The 19,494-nt window shown below is 50.5% G+C and overlaps 1 protein-coding gene across 50 annotated transcripts in view; it reads left to right on the top strand.

The window, feature by feature from the left end:
* LRRFIP1 (LRR binding FLII interacting protein 1) overlaps window positions 1-19,494 on the top strand; it is a 131,090-nt gene that overhangs the window by 95,021 nt on the left and 16,575 nt on the right. For 26 of the 50 annotated variants that reach the window (XM_037009698.2, XM_037009704.2, XM_037009703.2 and 23 more), the window contains 8 exons: window positions 3,303-3,380; window positions 10,041-10,076; window positions 10,464-10,589; window positions 12,094-12,165; window positions 13,840-14,010; window positions 16,090-16,182; window positions 17,003-17,095; window positions 18,253-18,345. In XM_037009698.2, the coding sequence (XP_036865593.2) occupies window positions 3,303-3,380; window positions 10,041-10,076; window positions 10,464-10,589; window positions 12,094-12,165; window positions 13,840-14,010; window positions 16,090-16,182; window positions 17,003-17,095; window positions 18,253-18,345 (762 nt within the window). The remainder of the gene's footprint in view (window positions 1-3,302; window positions 3,381-10,040; window positions 10,077-10,463; window positions 10,590-12,093; window positions 12,166-13,839; window positions 14,011-16,089; window positions 16,183-17,002; window positions 17,096-18,252; window positions 18,346-19,494) is intronic. The other 24 variants (XM_037009662.2, XM_073217917.1, XM_073217914.1 and 21 more) reach the window with 8 other exon arrangements.

The raw sequence follows: 19,494 nt of genomic DNA, 5'->3' as shown, positions 1-19,494 counted from the left end.
CTTACCAATCTAGATGGTAATTTCCCTTTTTAAATTCTATTGTCTTTCCACCTCTTCAAAGGATTTGAAATGGTAGGCTCAGCTCTCACCACAGAAGTATAGTAGCTGCACAAAAAATACTTGTTGAATGAGAAAATGAGTGAGCAAATGAGCGATAAAGGTGGACAGGATGGAAACGTGGGTCCGTATATGAAAGTGAGGAAGCTAATCTGCATGTTCTGCAGACCAGTTGAAAGACTGTCAGTCCAACTGAGTACTTGCCGGTGGCTGATGCGTCTGCATGCCTAGGATCCCCCACAAATCCTATAAAAACTCTTCCAACGCCCACATGAAATATGATGGTTGGCTAAGAAATAGTTTAAAGTGCTTTTATAATTTTGCTTTTAAATTAATAGTTCTGGTCTATATGTGGCAGATAAAAGCAACTAATTAAGTTTCTTTGATCGTAGAAGAGACAGCATACTAATTCATTAAGAGAACAAGTGTTTCCCCAGCACTAGGTGGTTTTCTGGGTGGCTGAAGTGGGAGTTCCAAAGCCCTGTGGGATGTATGTCTCAGATTCCCTGAATGTCACCTTGGTGGGCGGACTTGGAGTAGCTGCTCATCCGAGCTTGACCCTCAGGAGGCAGCCAGTGGGCACTGCTGATGGCTCCCCCTTCCCCACCCCCGGCCGCGATGGCTGCTCTTTCTGTGTCTGCAGCCTCCTGTAGGACTAGCCTGCAAGTCATGGCTTTAGGGGAGTTAAGAAAATGAAAGGTCTTCCCTTCCTGGCAGCACAGATGCCTGGAACAGGGCCGCAGGTCCCTGATGGCAAGCCACGCAGGGGGAGGGAAAGAATTCTCCCCACCTGACACCATGCTCCCACGCAGGAGCTCAGCCTGTGTTTGTCGAATTAAATTGAACAAATTGAACCAAGATAAAATCCTTCAAAAGACATATTTGGCAGCAAATTAGCAGGCGGAGTGGGAGGGAAGGTTCACCGAGCTCCGTTGTTTGCCATCTTTCCCAGCCTTGACGTTGCCTCTGTGTCTGCACCAGGTTTCCCCCGCTCACCAGTGTGGCTGTGTCAGGCTCTCCCTCCAGCTTTTGCTCGCGACCACTGACAAATGGGCAGGCCGGTTGTGAGGAGGCTGCGGCTCGGGTCCTGTCCTGTCCCTCAGTGTAGGACACAGCCAGAGGGACCCTCTGCCGCGATCTCCGAGTCCAGGCTGCAGGGGCAGGCCTGGTCCCTGGTCCCTCTCAGGAAAACTCATCCCCATCTCCAGCGCACCCAGCCTCTGAAACCTCCCGACTCTCCCAAGAAGTTAGCCTCAACTACAGTGTGTTTACTATTAAGCAGCTTAATTACAAATAAGTGGTTAAGTGAGATTAAACAGTTAGGTATAACTATTTTGATTTTGAAAACTTTTGATTTTATATGCTCCATCCCATTATTTAGTTAAGTGACCTCCTCAGTTGTTGATCACGCTGGGAAGCGGTTGTCACCCCCAGTGACGGCTGGTCCAGGAGGCAGGGAAGTTGTTTCTAGCAGAAAGTGAAAGCAGGGACGAGCCCAGCCAGTGGGCATCCTCTGGTGTAACCCTCCGCACCCCTGCATGGCCAGTGTCCTTCATTCCAGTCACAGATGACGAGCTCGGTGACTTGGCCAAGATCTCACAGTCATAGGATTGGGGCCTGGGCAGGGACTCCAACCTCTCCACCCAGCGTCAGCCCCAAAAAAACCATGCTAACTCCCAAGCTGAAGCTCCCCCAAAGGTGGACCTGGGTAATACAGACTTCAGACTTGCTGTTTTCTGCGTGGTCAGGTCGGGTGGTCAGAGCCGTTTTTGACAAGGAATTGGGAAACTTGGGCCGGCGAGGAGCTCCACTCTCAACCGCCCATTGTGTCGCTCGCTGCACTGAAAGCCAGACAGTGAATGGCCTAGAAAACAGTAGGGTTTGTCTACAGGATGCAGTTCACCTCTCTCTTGTATCAGTGAACCAAGAGGTGAAATTCTTCTGCCATAAAATGCTGGCATTAGGTATTTTGTGTTTTATTTTGGACAGTAAAGCTAAACGGTGAGACTCGTAATTTCCTGTATATGCCATATGTGGCAGTGATTCCTGTGTGCCTTGTATGAGCAGCTGGGTCATCTGTGCATCAGAAACAGCGTCTTACAGGGAAGTGTGAATGTTCAGCGACTATCAAGAACAGGGATGAGTACAGATAGGAGACTTGCTCATCTTGACAAGGCTATTTATAGTCTAAAGCTGGAGTCACTCATTCAACAAGTATTTCTTGAGTGTGCACTGTGTACATGAGGTGTCCCTTCCTCTGGTCACAGGGAATTCAGCAAGGAACAAAATAGACACGGACCCTGCCCTCGGGGGAATCCTGTTGTAGAAAAACAGGCAAACTTGGCCACAGTGTTCAAAGCGAGAGTCATGAGCGCCCTTGAAGCCCCGTGGCCTCCATGCTTCCCGTGCGGCCCCGCAGGCCCCTCGGAGAACAGTCCTCAGGCCGTGCCGTAGTCTGCTCAAGGCCTGTGATCCTGAACAGGGTTCAAATCCTGCCTCCCTTCCTCCCTTCCTGCACACTGCCTGCCTCAAGAGAGAAGTAAGATGATTTAAAAAGAAAAAAAAAAAAGGCCTGAAAATGTATCTGGGACCAGAACAAAACAACTGAATACAAACCAAAGTTCGGAGGGCGTACTTCCAGATAAATCGGTTGCTGGAGTTTTCCTTTACCAGAAGAGAGAAGGTTTACATAGATGGATAGACCCGATGGATGCAACTGTACATGCAGCCAGACGAGGTCATCTCACACTTAAAAAGAGCCGTGCCTGACTTTGTTTCCACTTGGAAAAATAGTAGAGAAAGCAGGCTCTTCCATTGCCAAAAAGCCATGCGACTTGATGGGCTCTTCACATTCTGCGCTGGATTGGAGGGCAGCTCGTGTTCTCACAAGCAGTCATCTCCACACGATGAGGTGGTTTCTGTACATAGCCAGCCATGGCCGCACACCCAACCTGAGGAGATGCTCTCTGTTCCTTTGCTCCTACTAACCAAAAATTCTGTGTTCTTTGGATGTTATGTTCAATCTCTAAAAATTCTTAGTGGGCGTTTCTTTGCAGCTGTGAAAGGCATGGTCCGCCTTTCCCAGGGGCACCTGTGCTCCACGCTGACCTCCCTCCTCTGCCTTGCACGTGGCTGACCTCTCCGTCTCCCTGGAGCGCGGTTGGGTGGCTCTGCCCCATCGCACCTTTGCTGACCCTGTCCCTTTGTTTCTGTCTGCGCGTCCTGGCGGCGGGCTGTGCGGGCAGCCCTCGGAGCCCAGCGGCCACCCGAACTCCAGCTCGCGCGCCTCCTCCAGAGCCAGCTCGGCGCGGGCCAGCCCAGTGGTGAGTGTGCCCCTGCCCGCGCCGCTCGCCTGTCCTTCTGCCACCTCCCAATAGAATAGCACTAATTGGGGATGTCAGACCTGCACTGTGGAATTTCTGAAGGGCCCTATAAGGAACTGTTAATGGCACTTGGAGTTGGGGTCTTACCAGGAAGACGGAAACTCAGTATGGGAGGCGGAGGACAGGGTGGCCGTGCCTACTGGGTGTGGGTTTGTAGTGATGAAAGATCAGAAGGATTGACCTCTGCCATTTTGTAAATGCCATGGGGCTCCCCAGTCCCCCACTGCTTCTTGAATTGTTCAGTATGTGTGTTTGTTTCACTCCTGCTTGTCCCTCAGCATGACGACGCAACTTTTGCTTTGGAAAATCAATGGCCCTACCATCTGTCTAGTCCCCGTCCTTTAGGTCTTGGTATTCTGTGTTTTTGCCATTTCAGTAGGAAACTTGAGGCTTGCGTAAGGATGCCTTCTACACATTCTTTTAACAGCAGAGGTTTTGCAGGTCAGGGCTGCCCAGGTTATGAGGATGGGGTGGTGACAGGGGACAGGTACAGTGGCAGGGAAGGGTGCAGGAGGGGGCTGTGTCCGGCGATGCGCACGTGCCCTGAAGGAGGGAGGGTGGCCCCAAGGCCAGCGGTGCCCCTGGGCTCAGGAAAGCAGAGCAGGGCCGGTAGGGGTCTTGCCTCCATCCCCAGCTGCAGAGAAGCTCGAGTGTGCTTTGTGACTTAGGTACCCGGCGCCACTGTTAGACGCGTTGGTGCTCAGGATGTGGCACGTGTTCTGGTAATCAAGTAGGAGGCAGTGGAGCTGAGATTTCCCGCGTGTACGGGTGCCTGTGTTAGGTGCTAGTGATGTTTGTTTTTTAAATTCCATACTGTCTTTTAAAGCCGTGGGGTTTCATGCCAAAAGCAAGTATCATCCTTTTCTAAGGAAGCAAATGAAGGGATCCCTGGACCCGGAGCCTGTATTGCTGAGTAGAGCAGCCTCAGTGCCCCTGCCCAGACTCCGAGGCCAGGGCCGGAGCCACTCATCCCTGGGCTTGCACTGGTGTTCTGCTGACAGGAGGAACATGTTGCTGTCCGTCATTTACACTTTGCGGGGGCAGGAAGCCAGAGATAGATGGTGGTGTGCGTGTACTAGAACAGGAGAGCTGGTCTCTGTGCAGATGAGACTGCCCCCTCCTCGTAAGGTGCAGACACTTGCTGGTGCACTTCTGAGGCGCCCACCCACCCTCAGCCCATGTGAGCCCCCCAGCTGGGAGACCAACAGTAAAGAGGATGGAAGAGCCGTGTCCTGAGCTGTCCCAGGCGTGTGCAGCGGACCTTGGTGACAGATTCCCTGCAAGGGCCGGGGCTCACCGCTCCATGCAGGACCAGCAGCAAGAATATTAAGATGTTCCGTTCAGTGTCACGTGACTTTGGTTTTCAACAAGTTGCTTCTTAAGGGTGTCACGTAAAGGACCAGAGCGCAGAGTCTGTGAACGAATGAATGCCTTTCAGGGCGGTCAGCCCCCGGCCTAGCCATGCCTCCCTTTCAGTCTGGGCTGTTGATCGCATGTCCCCTGCAGTGTGGTAGTCCTGAGTTCAGCGGCTAATCTCCGTGAAACCTTAGGACCAGGAATAAAGCTTTTCCTTCATAAAGCTTTTCCATAAATCAATTTATGTCACTCTTCCTTACAAATAACACTCACACTCACTTTCTGGAGAGAAATACAAGTATCCACAACTGACGGAAGGCCTGACTCTCAGAGGCTCCCAAACCCCCTAGTCGCCTGCCCGCATGGCTCAAGTGAAGCGTGGAATTGTGAGGCCCGTGGTTGTTGGGCATCTTTGGGTTTATTCATGCACATGATGAAGTCACAGAGGGACAAGGCTCAGGCTAGTCACTTAGACTGAAGAGGTTGAAATGAGATACATATTTCCTTGTCATGTGCCTCTAAATTTGTGAAAACTTTACTTCCATCCCATGGCTTAGGGATGACTACAGCCAGAGGCATGCCTAAGGGCACCCAGTGTGCCTGGGGTCTCATGACAGTAGGCGGAGCCTGGCGAGGTCTGGGGCCCAGGTGCCTCCAGACCCAGAGCTCCCCCACCCTCAAGGATACCACTTTTCTCCAGGTGCCATTGTGGGAAAAATGCACTGGGTGGAGGACTTGGAGCTTTGCCAGCTCTAAAGCTCTCTTTTAATTCTCTGAGTTTATAGCTGAAGAGACTTACCACTGTGCTCACATATTAACTTCCTGCTGAGTTCTGAATGGAAGGTGGGCAAAGAGCCCAGTGTACAAGACAAGCAGGTATTTGAACTGATTTTCAATTTATTATGGATAATCAGTTTCAATCGTGTCTTCCCTGTGTCACCTGCTCTTTGACAAAGGTCAGTTGGTTGTGCTGTTGACACATGTAGTGAGTAAAGGTCGGCATTCCTCAGGCTGTGTGACACAGGCCGTCTTCCCACCCATCGGGACACCTTGTATGAGTGGGGTCCTCAAAGCTGAAGATGCCTGTATGTGGTCCCCAGAACAGCAGAGGCATCTCTGTGACACACAGGGCAGTTCCCCAGGACACGATTAGTGGCTGTTGAGCATCTCGAGTGGAACACAAGCAGCGATCCGGGTACCTTCAGAGTTTCCGGAGGATGGGGCTGAGCCAGCCCTGTTCTGCGAGCTCCAGAACTCACCGTCGTCTTACATGGAGTCTGCACCATTTCTGTTTCTGCCTCCGGGGTGGCTGCTGTGGGTGCTGTGCTTGGGGCTTGCTAGGCCAGCAGAGTGTTGATGGCCATATTGGGCCTTGTTGACCAGAAAAGAGTCAGGAAAGTTGTGCTGGGACCCCTGGTCCTCCTGCATGGGGGGGAGGGGAGGGGCAGAGCCAGGGAGAGGCCATGGGGGCCAGTGACCCAGCAGCCTGGCCCCTCAGCAGCACAGAGCAGGAAGGGAACAGGGAGTTACAAGCCCAGGTCAGACGTCCCAGCTCCGGCTCCAGGCTGGGGATCTCTGGCCAGGCACGTAAACTTCCTGAGCTTTACCTGGAGAGCTGGGGTGATGACACCCTTAAGAAATAAGACAACTGAAGAAGCAGGCACTGTTAAGTTCTCCTCTGTGAGTTATCCGGGCATCGTGGCATGTGGGAAGTGCCCCCTAGCCTGGTGGTTCATCAGGGAGCAGTATGAGAGAGGATAGGGAGGGACATGTGCTGTGGGGTGGGGGCAGCCCTGGAGGGCTCTGGATGTGGAGGGAAGGCTGAGCTCAGAGCAGCCTCAGCTGCCAAAGGCCCCAGCCCTGGGGGAAAGCAGAGAAATGCCTGCCCATCTCAGTGGGACGGGGCTTTCTGGCTCTCACTCCGTGGGTGAGCTTCATGCTCTCAAGTCCAGGGTGCCCTTGAGGAAGTTGTAGTCCATTCATTCAGCCAGTGCTAATTGAGCATCTAGAGTGTTCTGGGCCACAGTGATGAGCAAATGGACCTGTTCCAGCCCTCACAGACACACATGGGGAGATGGACACTCAGCAAATGGGTGCCCATGCGATTTAAAGGTCAGCAACACAGGCTCCAGGGGAGAGGCAGGAGGCTCCCAGAGAGCTGGAGTCGGGAGGGCTGGCCATGCAGGCCTGAAGCGCACAGCCAGGCGGGGGCCCCACCGGGAAAGCCCACGCCCGTGGGTCACCACCAGGAAACCAGGGAGGCTGCTGTGTTTCTGAGACGTCCGTCAGGAGCATCCGGAGTGGAGGCAGCACATGTTGCCTGTGTGTACGCAGAGGGAACGTGAGTGATGGACCGTGCATCCGGCCCATTTGAGCTGGAAAAATAAGAGGCTGTAGTGAACCATGGTTTATGTTGCCTGAGGACGTGGGGGCTGGCAGGGACCAGGTGGGAAAACAGGTCTTGAATTATGAATACGAGAACTCAAGGACAAGTCTTTCAGGATAATGTCAGTAGTATTTAAAACCAAAATTTTCCACTCAAATCGTAGACTCCGCTGCAATTTATATATTTGAAGGAAAATTACCTTTAAAATGGGTGTTTTCTGAGCATTGTTCACTGTTGTCACTTTGTTTCCTGAGAGGGACCGTGCAGTGACTGCCTCTGATCCCATTTCCCACCCAGGGCCTGGGGCTGTGTGGCTGGGGGTGAGGGACACAGCAGGGTAAAGTTTCTTTGTGCCCAGCCCCTCTGCGGGGGAGGTGGGGAGGGGTCTCCATACCCACAGGGTGTATCCTGTCTCTAGGAAGGTGGGCAAGCCTCTGGCGATACAGGAAATCTGGGATTTGAAGCTTGGCATCACATTCAGTGAGCTGAGACAGTAAACTCATCTAGACATGATGTTAGAAGATTGGAAGTAATAAAATATTTAATATTTTACTTGTAAGCATTTTTTTTTAAAGGAAGAGTTGCCATAACACAAAATTTCACAGACAAGTTTTTAGAATTGATCGTTTTCAGTAGATTTTAAAAGATGTCTTTGCATATACTCAATTGTGCTTATAAAATACTGGCATATTTCATAAACCTGTTACTACTGCGTTTTCACATTGACCTAAAATGTTTAGTATTGCTCAGGAAGTAAGAGTAATAAAGCCAACAAGCTGCTTAATGTGGCACACTTGTCCTGTCACAGATGAGGAGGCTGACGTTCACAGAGGTCCAGTGGCTGGGGCGGGTCCCGTGCTGGTGGGCCAGAGCCTCGGGAGCACATGTGCCTCACGCTGCTCTGTGTCCACGCCACGGGGTTCTCAACCGTGTCCTTCAGCAGCCACAGTGGTGTTCAAACATCCTTCCATCTATCCCGTTCCTCGTATGTTATTTTCGGAGAGAAAGTGCTATGCTTTTTGTCAAAGTTAAACACACCGTCCGGGTTACCTGTTCCTTTGTTTAGGTGACGGGGTGGGGCTTGATTTAAAGTGGGTGCAGTGCCTGGTGCCGCCCTGAGCTCGCACAGGCCGCCATCTAGTGGGAGCTCGGGGACTGCGACCGCTCTGTGCCCCTGTGTTGCTTTCCACGGGCTCCTAGCTGGTGCCCGAAGGACTGGCGAGTCAAGTATCCATTGCAGTCGGGCACACATGCGATGTGGCGGCCCTGGGAGCCAGACCTCAGGGCTAACCTCGGATCGGTGGAGCAGAAGATCTTTGAGTGTGGCTCTCCTGAGTTAAGAGCTGGTTTTGCATTTGCCTTCCATGGGATTAATGGAGTGTTTTGTAGGGTTCCATCGGGCCTCTGGGTTGGCTGATTGGCTGTCACACTGCTGTAATTTTAGAAATTGCTTCAGGGATCCTGCCCTTGGAGAGAAAGTTGAAGGTGTGAGGAGTTTGGAGGAGAGAGAGAGAGTGGCCGTTAGTGAGCTTCCTGGTTAGGGACAGGATTGTGAGGGCAGGGGCATCCAGCCAGCGAGGGCCTGGGTGGGCACAAGACAGGAGTGGCCATCCTTACAGATCACCTGCACCTGTGCTCTCCTGCACACAGCACTGTGCTGGCAGCGTACGCATTGCGAGCCGCCCCGCCGTGGCCTTGGACCCTGCCACGCACATCTCCCAGCCTGTAATCTGGACCATCTGTGATACCTGCACGCACAGTGGCCGCAGGGCACCCACCAGGTCTGCTGCGGCAGAGACGTGATCTTCACTTGTCACACGCATCTGCAGGGGACCCCCTGGCGAGGAGATTAAAGAATTCCCAAGCTACCGGAGGTGGGATTGGCGACACGAAGGGAAAAGCGTTAGGAGCGGCCAGCTTTCCCAGAGTCGGGACCACCGAGCATGGGTTTTTCCTGCGGCCCATGACCTTCCTAGTGGGCCGGTGGAAAGGAGCCCTCACTGTGCCGGAAAAAGGAAGAGGGAGCTGACCTCTGCTGGATGCTGAGCAAAGAAACAACTAGAACTCGTGCCAGCCGCAGCCTCTCGACCCCAAGACACCCGCATAGTGCAGGGTCTCTCGGAGCCAACACTGGTGCACCCTCTGTGGCCCCGTCGGCTGCTCTGGGGGCCTCAGGGACACGCCCAAACAGGAAAGATGTATAAAGCCAAGTCCTTGGGGTCCCACTTCTCACCTGGCAGATTCTCCTGTACCTTCACCGGCCTGCACGCACCGGCTTCCCCCGTCTAAGCGTCAGTCCCAGGATGCTGAAACCAGAATGCTCACATTGGCCCCGTGACGCGTGAGGAACGGAAACAGTTGCAGTCGGCCCCACGCTCTCCCTTTCTCACAGACCGAGCCAGCGGCAGCCGGTGCCGAGGCCCTGGGCTGCCCGCACACTTTAACTGCAGTGACTGGCGGGTGGGTTCATGTGATGCACTTTGGCCTCTGCTGCATTGAGACCTACCCACAGAACTGTAGAGGCCTATAAATAAACCCCTTCACATGCAGTTCATTGGCACATCCCTTATTAAGGGTCTTTCCGTGCATGGTCAGTGTGTATTTTGCTTAGATGTCATTATGTTCCTGCGGAAATTGTCCAAGTTGGAAATCCACACAGCCAAGTTCTGCCTGGCACACTGAGCTGCCCGTGGGTCATGGCTGTGTCCCCTCTGCCTGGCAGAAGCATATCGGAGAATCTCATTGGCAAAGCAGTTTTTAAGCTAACAAAAGAGGCTAATGTTTTATTATTTTCTTAACCCTCTAAATCCATGTTATCTATCTGATGCTTTTCAATATCTGTCCATTTTCCTCTATAGGTTGAAGAGAGACCAGAAAAAGACTTCACTGAGAAGGTAAGGAATTTCTGGGAGACTATATTGTATAAACCACAGGGGGCCTACTTTCTGGGTGAAACTGACAAGAGAACGTGCTACACAATCTCTAATAAAGATGTTCACCTCCGTGTGGCCCACCAGTTGGTGTGGCATCCTTTAGGGACTTCCCCAGGAGTCACTTCCAGTATGTGTGTGCAATTCTGCAGAACAAAGGAATTTACAACGGGCCCAGCTGTGGAGCTTAAGGTTAATCCAGACAAATTCCCAGGCATCATCCACAGGCCCCCACAGTGGGCTTCCTCCCCGTAATCCCACTGAAGATTTTCCAACTTGGAAACTGAATTCAAGGAAGGGTACAGTCACTTCAGTCTGTCTGAGGTCATTCTGGTCCTTGGCACCTTCTAGGGGTCCCGGAGCCTGTCCGGCCTGTCTGCAGCCACGCTGGCTTCCCTGGGTGGGACGTCCTCTCGGAGGGGAAGTGGGGACACCTCCATCTCCATTGACACCGAGGCATCCATTAGGGAAATCAAGGTAAGGCTCTCTACCAACTGATGACCTAGAGGAACTTTGATGAAAATAAGCCTTCAATATAAAAAGACTTAATCCATAAAGTTCCTGATTTTTCTTCTTTGTCCAGTCTCCCCTGCCTCCCATAAATACACTGTTCTTAAAACACCAAGACCCAGCTCAGCTGCGGTCTCCTGCGGGAAGCCGACCCTGCCCACCCCCCCCAGAACAGGCAGACCCGCGCTGGCCCTCTGCGGCCCCTCTGCTCTCTGGGCACACTGTGGTGAGCGTCCCTGCTGTGCTGCCCTGCGGCTCTTGGCCCTCTGCATGCCTAGCGTGTGTGGACATCCAGTGTCCGTACTTAGAACGTGTTGGGCCCCGGTCGCCCACTGCTCTCTCCCCACCACCTTGCCCTGGAGAATCCCCACCTCTGGTGGAGGTGCCCTTTCCCTTCTGTTTGTGGGAAGCCTGAGGAGACCTCAGCCTTGTATTTTGGAGATTCTTTCTTCTTGCACTGGAATGTAGACATGACACATTGTTACATCCTAACAGGCGGCACAGGGCCAGGCAGGTGGGAGTGCTCGGGGTGTGAGAGGTGCGGTATTGTTTGTTAGAGTAACTGGGAGCCTTGCATCTCGAGAAGAGACACCAAAGGAAGGCTAAGCTACTAAAAATTTGAGTCTCTAGTGAGCAGAGCCGAGGTCAGAGGGGGACGTAAATGTTTGGATTTGGCTTCATTTGTGGAGGAGCTTTCCAATAATTAAAACTGGTTAAGAGGGGAGGCTGCCACTGGTGTCTGAACAGCTGGGTGACCGTGTGCCGGGAGGCCAGGGAAGGGATTTAGGCATCGGCGGGAGTGGGTCCCCTGCAGATGCCGCCTGACTCCTGCACTATGTGAGAATGATTTTTGGCCCTTCCTGGATGTGCCCCGTGCCTCCCCCAGCCTCCTGCAGCTCCTTGTTGATTCCTTTGGTACGTCAAAGTAGACTTGCTGCAACCATAATTCGTCTCTGCTCTTAGGTGTGAGCACCATTCATTTGTTCAGCAAGCACTTACTGAGTCTGTCTCATGCCAGACACCAGAGCGAGGCGGTGAGCGGGGCAGCAGAGACTCAGAGCTCTGTAGACACAGGAACAACGCTCTGCGGCTTCTGTCTTTAGGATCGAACTGTATCTAGCGCAGAGTACAAGCCCAGAGAGCTCGAATGAACTGGTGAAGATGAGTAAAACAACTTGTTCCATTTCCAGAAGCTCTTTGCCTATTTTATAAAACGATGCAAAATCATGAGGTATATACCTCAACGTATAAAATTGTGTGAAATTATGAGACACACCCAAATTTTAATCTTTGTAATACTGAAATTTATCTTTTTCTTTTAGCACTTAAAAACGTGAAAAGAAAACTGCTGCTCAGGTTGTCCAAATAAGGGAAAACTACCCAAAAGTGGAAAAGCTTTAGGGAATCCCTCTTTGTGGTCTTGGTTAGCTTTTCCCCTTGACATCATTTGCCTTTTTTGCCATTTCTCCAGGAACTCAATGAGTTAAAGGACCAGATTCAGGATGTAGAAGGCAAATACATGCGGGGGTTGAAAGAGCTGAAGGTACCAGTTTATGGGCTCAATGATATTAACCCAGCTTAACTTTCAAAACCCCTAAAGAGGACATTAAAACTGCATGCTCGCTCCAAAGAGGCCCCCAGGCTGGAGAAGAGCTCACCACGGCAGGAATGTCTGCACGGGTGTGTGCACACGTCCCATCCCCCGGTGCCGCTCTGGAGCCAAGACTTGGAAACTAGTCCTCAGCAGGAGAAGTTACTAACGTGTTTTCTGATGCATGTCTCATACTCACCCTCCCTCCCTCCCTGTCTCTCACTTCTCACAGAAGCACACCATACATTTGAAGGATTTTGTTTTCTGAGCTTTCTGTAGCAGTTGCATACACATGATGCTTCAGTTAATTTACCTCTCAGAATATCTCCTGTCTACCAATAAATTAGTTCTTATTGCTATGCCTGTGAAATAGCCAAATTGTTTGCAGACTGTAAAATTTTACTAATTGAAGCAGTGTCTGAATGTACAGTGCATCATCTCAGATTTATTTGAGTAAACACACAGTACTTAGAGAATATGGAACGGACCATATTCCTTGTGCCAGCCAGGAAGTGTAGTTGCTGCATCCCTTGAAGGTAAAGTGAACAGTCAGGGACTCTGTTCTCTGTCTTTGCTTAGGCACTTACGGCAGATCGTGGATCTAGCAATAGATGCCAAACTTGTTATTTTCTTTTCAGTTCCCGGGAAAGTACCCAAAAAATAATCTGAGTTCAGTATCAGATGATGTGTTTGTTGTAACATGACTAATCACTTTAATATTTGTCACCTGTCTTTAGAAAAGGGGGGAATTATGACTGGCTTTCAGCTCACATGTAAAGGGAGCCACTGAACCAGCCCGGGAATCACTGGCCCCAGGTTTTAGTACAGGCTAGACCAGCAGGTGTCCGTGAAGCCTCCTTCCTCGTGACCCCTGCCACCCCTGGCCACGCAGTGCCCCCCTCCCCTTAGCTTTGGATGGCTCACACCCCAGAGATTCTCTTCTCTCCATTCGCCCAGAGTCACCGTCCCCTGAGCCAAAGCGCTGCTGTACTGACTGCAGGACTGTGAGCCGTGGGAAGGCCGAGTTTACTCTGCAAGCCTCCCCTGGGCTGTGCTTTAAAAGGAATGACCTTTGTCTTCCCAGCACCTACCCAGCAAGACTTTAATTTTCCTGTGGGTTGAAAATCTGATATTCCACTTACTGCTCGCCTGTTCACAGGCACAGACAGGAGTGAGCGGCAGCTTGTGCTGGGCTCTCCTGCCATCACGTCCTGGCTCTTTCCCAAGTCCTGGGCACAGACCTTAAGTGGTGACTTCAGAGACCTGTCAAACAGCGCAACCCACTACAGCAGGTTCCTGAACCGTGCGGTCAGGACTCTGCTGCCCCGTGACCTGAACCTTTTCCCTCCCTCCATCGACCTGTCCCAATGACTGTGTGAATTGTTTTCATCCCTGGACACAGTTCATAACTAATTTTCTGAGCAATGAGAATCTGATCAAATTGAAAATGGGGAATTTCTGTGCATTTGAAATTGCCATGTGTTTCTTATTCTGGTTTACTTGTTCTAAGAAAAAAAGTCAAAATTTAGGCTGAGTTTCTTGTTTTGTTTTATTTTAAGGAATACTAAACTAATCTTTGTTTTTGTTTTCTTACTACAAATAAAAACTACGCCCTGATTTCTGCAGGACTCACTAGCAGAAGTTGAAGAGAAATATAAGAAGGCTATGGTTTCCAACGCTCAGCTAGACAACGAAAAGACAAATTTCATGTACCAGGTCGATACCCTGAAAGACACGCTGCTAGGGCTCGAAGAACAGCTGGCCGAATCCAGGCGACAGTATGAAGAGAAAAACAAAGTGAGCTTTAGTATGAGAAAGGATGGTGGATGTATATCACATATCATATATATGCATATATACATAGTGGTTTGTGTATATATACACACACATACACATATATACACACATACAGTTGACGCTTGAACAGCACAGGTTTGAACTACGCAGGTCCACTTGACGTGGATTTTTTTTCCATGAATATATTGGAAAATGTTTAGGAGATTTGTGACAATTCGGTGAAACGTTTTATTTTTTCTAGCTTATTTTGTTGTAAGAATGTATTACATAATATGTATAACATACAAGATGTGTTAATCTACCGTTTATGTTACAGTAAAGCTTCTGGTCAACCGTAGGCAATGAGTAGTTAAGTTTTGGGGGTGTCAGAGCTTACACATGGATTTTCGACTTCACAGGGTTTGGCGTCTCTGACCCCCTCGTTGTTTAAGGTCAGCTGTATAATGGTTCCTTTCAACAATGGTCCTCTGCTTGTCCAGGAAGCCCAAATGTCTGGAAATAAGAAAATCTTGCTCTCTGCTAAGGAACTTGAAATGTTGATACGTACAATTTAAATGTTGACTAGAGACGTTTTACAAGGAGAACATTTGTGTCTGGCATGTAAGGTACAGTCATGCCCATGGGCAAACACACCTACGGAAAGCCACCATGTTTGGGCAGGCATGATTGGGCACGTCCACACTTCCCAGTGATACACAGCCCCTGATTTTTGTTTTGTTGTCACTTAACACTGTAGAGAAAGAGTTGGAAGTAGCAAAGATTTAAGAAAATTCATTTATTTTCCACCAATTGGGAAAAGAAACACTCCATTTAACAGTTCAATACCTTCATTAAGCTCAGAGAAGTATAGAGTGTTATTGAGCTTTCTTTAAAAACACCTGAAATTAACGTGTAAATTTATGGTATCAGCAAAGAGCATAAGCATATGTTGAAATGAATGATAGGGGCTGTTTGGTGAAGGCTGGGTTTAGACATTCTTTGTGAGATACAGAGCAAGGGATACTTTTCATATTTCTGAGAATTAGCTTATCAAACCCTAGAATATTGTCCGATTTTTCAGAATTGCTGAGATAAACTGAAAATTTAATTTGTAAGTTTCATTATCTTTTTATTTTTAAAATAGTTATATCCTCTAAATTGCAAGGGTTAAAAACCAAGGTACCAGTAAGTACATAAAGGCCTCCTGTGACTGCTATGGTGGGCTTGACTTGGAAGCTAAAGAAGTATTTATTCATGAAGCTCCTGAGAGCTGAACTCTGAAACAAAGGAGAAGCTTACCAAGAACTCCCAGGTCTGAGCCCGGAGAAGCTGGGCCATCTGCAATATTGTCCCAAGCTGGGGCCCACGAACCCACCAAAGCCCAATAGGGCCTTGTCCCAGCTAGGGGGTACCAGTCATCCCCAATCTTCAGAAAGTAGATGAGCAGACAAGAGAAACTCCCATCAGCTCCCTCCTGAAATAACCAAGCCCACACATGTAGGGAAGGTGTGCCCGCTGCCCCCTGAGCTAGTGGCAGGTAGTGGGGTACCAAACCGCCGTTAGGGACTGTGTGCTGCTGTGACCGGGCAGGGTGGGGCTGGGAGACCTGCTCTGTGTTGGCAAGTGACTTTGCTTCCCCAACCTCCTCCTGTTTAGGCCCTGGAGTCCAGGGTCAGCCGTCCCCTGTTATGAGCTAGGCTTGCCAGGGTAGACAATATTTATCCCCCTTTTCATCCCGAAGAGTATTCCTTGTCATACTTGAATGTAGTCCTCTGCATAGCTGCCTCTGGCCCTCAGCACACAGCCCTGTGGACACGGCAGGCACCCTGGAGGGGGACCTCCCTCAGCCACTGTTCACCTGGAAAGAAATCAGAAACCTGTCAAGTGCATCAGCTCCTCAGGTTCATTTTACAGTAAATTATAGGGGTGTCTTCTAGAAACTGCAGAGAAATGGGTTTGTGTTGTTAAAAAGGCCTTGGAAATGCTGACGGCCTGGTGACAGGAGCTGTGTTCCGAGGTGAGTGTGAGTCACGGGAACATGAACCGGCGGGACCGGAAGCCGTGGCCGCGGCTGCATCGTGCTCCTCTCCTCCTCCGCAGGAATTCGAGAGGGAGCAGCACGCGCACAGTGTCCTGCGGTTCCAGTTTGCTGAGGTGAAAGAGGCCCTGAAGCAAAGGGAAGAGATGCTCGAGGTGGGTGGTGGTCCGTTTTTCTTTTTCTTTTGTGCCTTGGAAGCATTTTGTTGGTTCCTTACTGAAGTGACTGGAAAACTGAGAGTTGAGGCAGATGCCCCAGGCTTCGGGAACTGTGAGGAGTCCCGCTCTTCGCTGACGTTGTTTGTCTTGGGAGATACAGCAGCCCCCCAGAGCCATCCACATCCTGGTCCTGGAGCCTGTGGACGTGCCACCTTACACGGCAGAAGGGACTCCACAGATGGGACGAAGACGGGAAGATCGTCCCGGGTCATCCCAAGTCATCTCAGGGTCCTCACAAGAGGGAGGCAGGGGGGTCTCAGGCAGAAACAGGTGGAAACAAAGGCCAGAGCAGTGTGAGGAAGGGGCCCCGAGCCAAGGGATGTGGGCAGCCTCTAGAAACCAAAAGAGGGGAGGAAATAGATTCCCCCGAACCTCCCAAAAAGAACCCAGCCCTGCCCACACCTGATATTCGCCCATAAGGCTCACGTTGGACTTGTGACCTTTACCCAGAACTGCAAGAGAACAGATGGGTGGTCATTTGCCACAGCAGCAAAGAGGACTGGTTTCGATTTGATGATGACTTCAGTGCCTGCAAGTCAGACTCTCACCTAGGCAGGGTTTCCTCCGGCCCGTCTTGCAGCTGTGGAGGAGAGGGAGACCAAGTGAGCACAGGATTCATGAGAAAAGAAAGGGCTGGTTCTCCACGTGTTGTCTGTTGGCCCCTTGACGGCCAGAACTCTCAGGTTATCTAGCCCCGGAGTTTTCCTTCCTGTTTAATCCTTTATCTGCTTTCTTTCTATCTGTTCGTATTCTTCAGGAAATCCGACAGCTGCAGCAGAAACAGGCGGGTTATATCAGGGAGATTTCTGATCTTCAGGAAACGATAGAGTGGAAAGACAAAAAGATAGGGGTAGGACTCTCCAGTGTTTGAAAACCCGTTCACCTGGGCAGTCTGTTTAGCAAATTTCGTGCTTCTAGAATCTTTGGTTCGCGCAAATGCTTGTATGAGTATGCATGCAACCCCCATGTGACACAGAAATAATAAATGCAGTGAATACAGTCACTTACCCATGTTGATATTAACTGCTGTTGAAGCTGACATGTGCCGTGGAGATTCTCATTTGTCCACAGTAACCGGGCTCCCCACCTCCACTGGGAGTGGCCTGGTGGCACAGGGAGGGGCCGGGAAGGCTCTCCGTGGCAGGCCTTACATGCACAGGCTCAGCCCTCTTGTGGGTCCCTGTCTGGCCTTGCCTGGACTCAGAGGGGTTTGAGGAGGCTGCAGATGGCAGGTGTGTGCCCCACGTATTCCCACCTTGAAATCTTCCTGGGGAGGCCTTGGGCCCTTCTCCCACCACAGGAAAGGAAGGGGCAGCCCAGCTGCCTTTGGGAGTGATGAGTGGGAAGAAAGGCCCCCCATTCACAGGCACAGCCGTGTTTCCTCAGGACAGATGGCTCCAAGCTGCAGCGCTCACACTGCTGGCCCTGGCACCACATGTACCTCTGCTCACGGTCTCCACACGTTTGCGCACGTCATCAGTGCATGCACATCGTGCCTTCTTTGACTTTGATGTTCTTATCAACACTGACTTAGGATTTTGTGGGAGTGTGTGTGTGTGTGCTTTAGGACCACTTTATGTTTATCTGTGACAAACCCCAAGAGTCAATGTAGAAAAATAGTCAAAGTTGCTAAAATAGTTGTTGCTTGGGGATTCTTAAGCATTCTTCATATTCTGCATTTACACTTCATTTAAGTGGGTCCATCCCTTCTGTCCATCCTCCCTCAATGCTGCGAAGCCGCAGACAAGCTAGAAAATGATGCAAATGAAATAGCCTCCTTCACACAGTTCATGCCTTTCAGGGAGCACGAACTGTGACATTTCTTGGCTGGCGTGAGCTAACTGAGGGGCTTGTCACCTGCGTTCTGTTTGTGTCTTCAGCATGTTCTGTCTAACGCCTTGACTCTTCAGTGTTTTACGTAGTAGCCACCGCCGCCTTGTTCCTGCTCCTTAAGCTGTCTGCTTACCTGGGTGAATCTTCTCTCTCTTTGCTCTGCTGCACACTCAGGCTTTAGAGAGACAGAAAGAGTTCTTTGATTCCGTAAGGAGTGAACGAGATGATCTCAGAGAAGAAGTAGTCAAGCTGAAAGAGGAATTAAAGGTATGAAGCCGAAGTACAGTAAAAAAAAATCTAGGGGACAGCAGCAAATGCCGGGATTCTCAAGAATGGACATGTTTTGTATTGGCATGAATTTTACGCCCCTGATTTTAGTTCTGTTAATTAAGTAAATCCTAGGTTAACTGACACTGAAGTGGCCTGTAAAGTGAATGTAGATCCAGGGGGGTGTACCCCTTGCCTTGAGATGTTTATTAGCCTATTTGATCTTGAAAGCAGCTCTGATTTCCAAGAATTTTTTTTAATAGACCGTTAAAATTTTTTCTCATATTTGTTAGTAAGCTCTCTGGGACATTAACTCAGAGTTAGAGGATGTATTTGTTTCTTTGTATTAAAGGCTAATTTAAGGACTTGTTTAGCTGGGCGGTGGTATGCATAAGGCTTGCTGATTAGCCTTGAGACCCGCTGGATTGTAGGAAAGTCTCACGCACCGTCTGGGCCATGTCAAGGGGTCTTTGCTGCTGGCTAGACACGGAGTAAAAAAAAAAACCCGCGGGCAGCAGTAGCGGGGTCAGAGCTCTGGGTGGGCAGTCGGCACTGTGGGAGGCAGGGTGCAGAGAGGGTACAGCCTTGGGCAAATTCTTGCCTGTCAATGGAAACAAGTCAGTGTGGGCTGCTTTTATTCAGGGGCGAAGGCCAGAGCAGCAGACCAGAGGGAGCCAGCTTAGAGCTCAGGTTCATGATGCTGTCCTCACCAAGGCTGTGAGGACAGCACTGGGGAACCCCTCCAGCCAAAAGGGGGCGCTGAGGGCAGCAGGGGTCATGAGGACATGAGGGAGGGCTGGTAAGGAGGGTTCCTGCAGTGGGCTAGTGTAGCTGGCATTGAAGTGTCTCACTGTGCGGTGAGCAGGGGTTGTGTTTCTTTTGAACATTCCAAGCATTCTAGCCACTTCTTAATTCTTCCTGTAACGTCAATGTCATTCATTCCTTTCAGAACATGTGCATATTTCTTTCTTTATCTCTGTCTCCTCTCTCTTTAAAGAATGCAACCAGGGTTTCTAAAGTAGAGGCCACTTTACAGTGGTTTGTCCATGCCCCACTCTGTGGCAGCCTGCAGGCCATTTGCTGCGGTCACAGACACGCCCGCTGAAAGTGTCGCCAGCAGCCCGAGGCCCTGCTCACAGCGTGTCAGGG

Source organism: Manis javanica, chromosome 12 (assembly GCF_040802235.1).
Source record: "Manis javanica isolate MJ-LG chromosome 12, MJ_LKY, whole genome shotgun sequence".
Classification (NCBI taxonomy): Eukaryota; Metazoa; Chordata; class Mammalia; order Pholidota; family Manidae; genus Manis; species Manis javanica.
The sequence above is the reverse complement of the archived record's forward strand: the minus strand, read 5'-3'. Positions and strand labels throughout refer to the sequence as shown.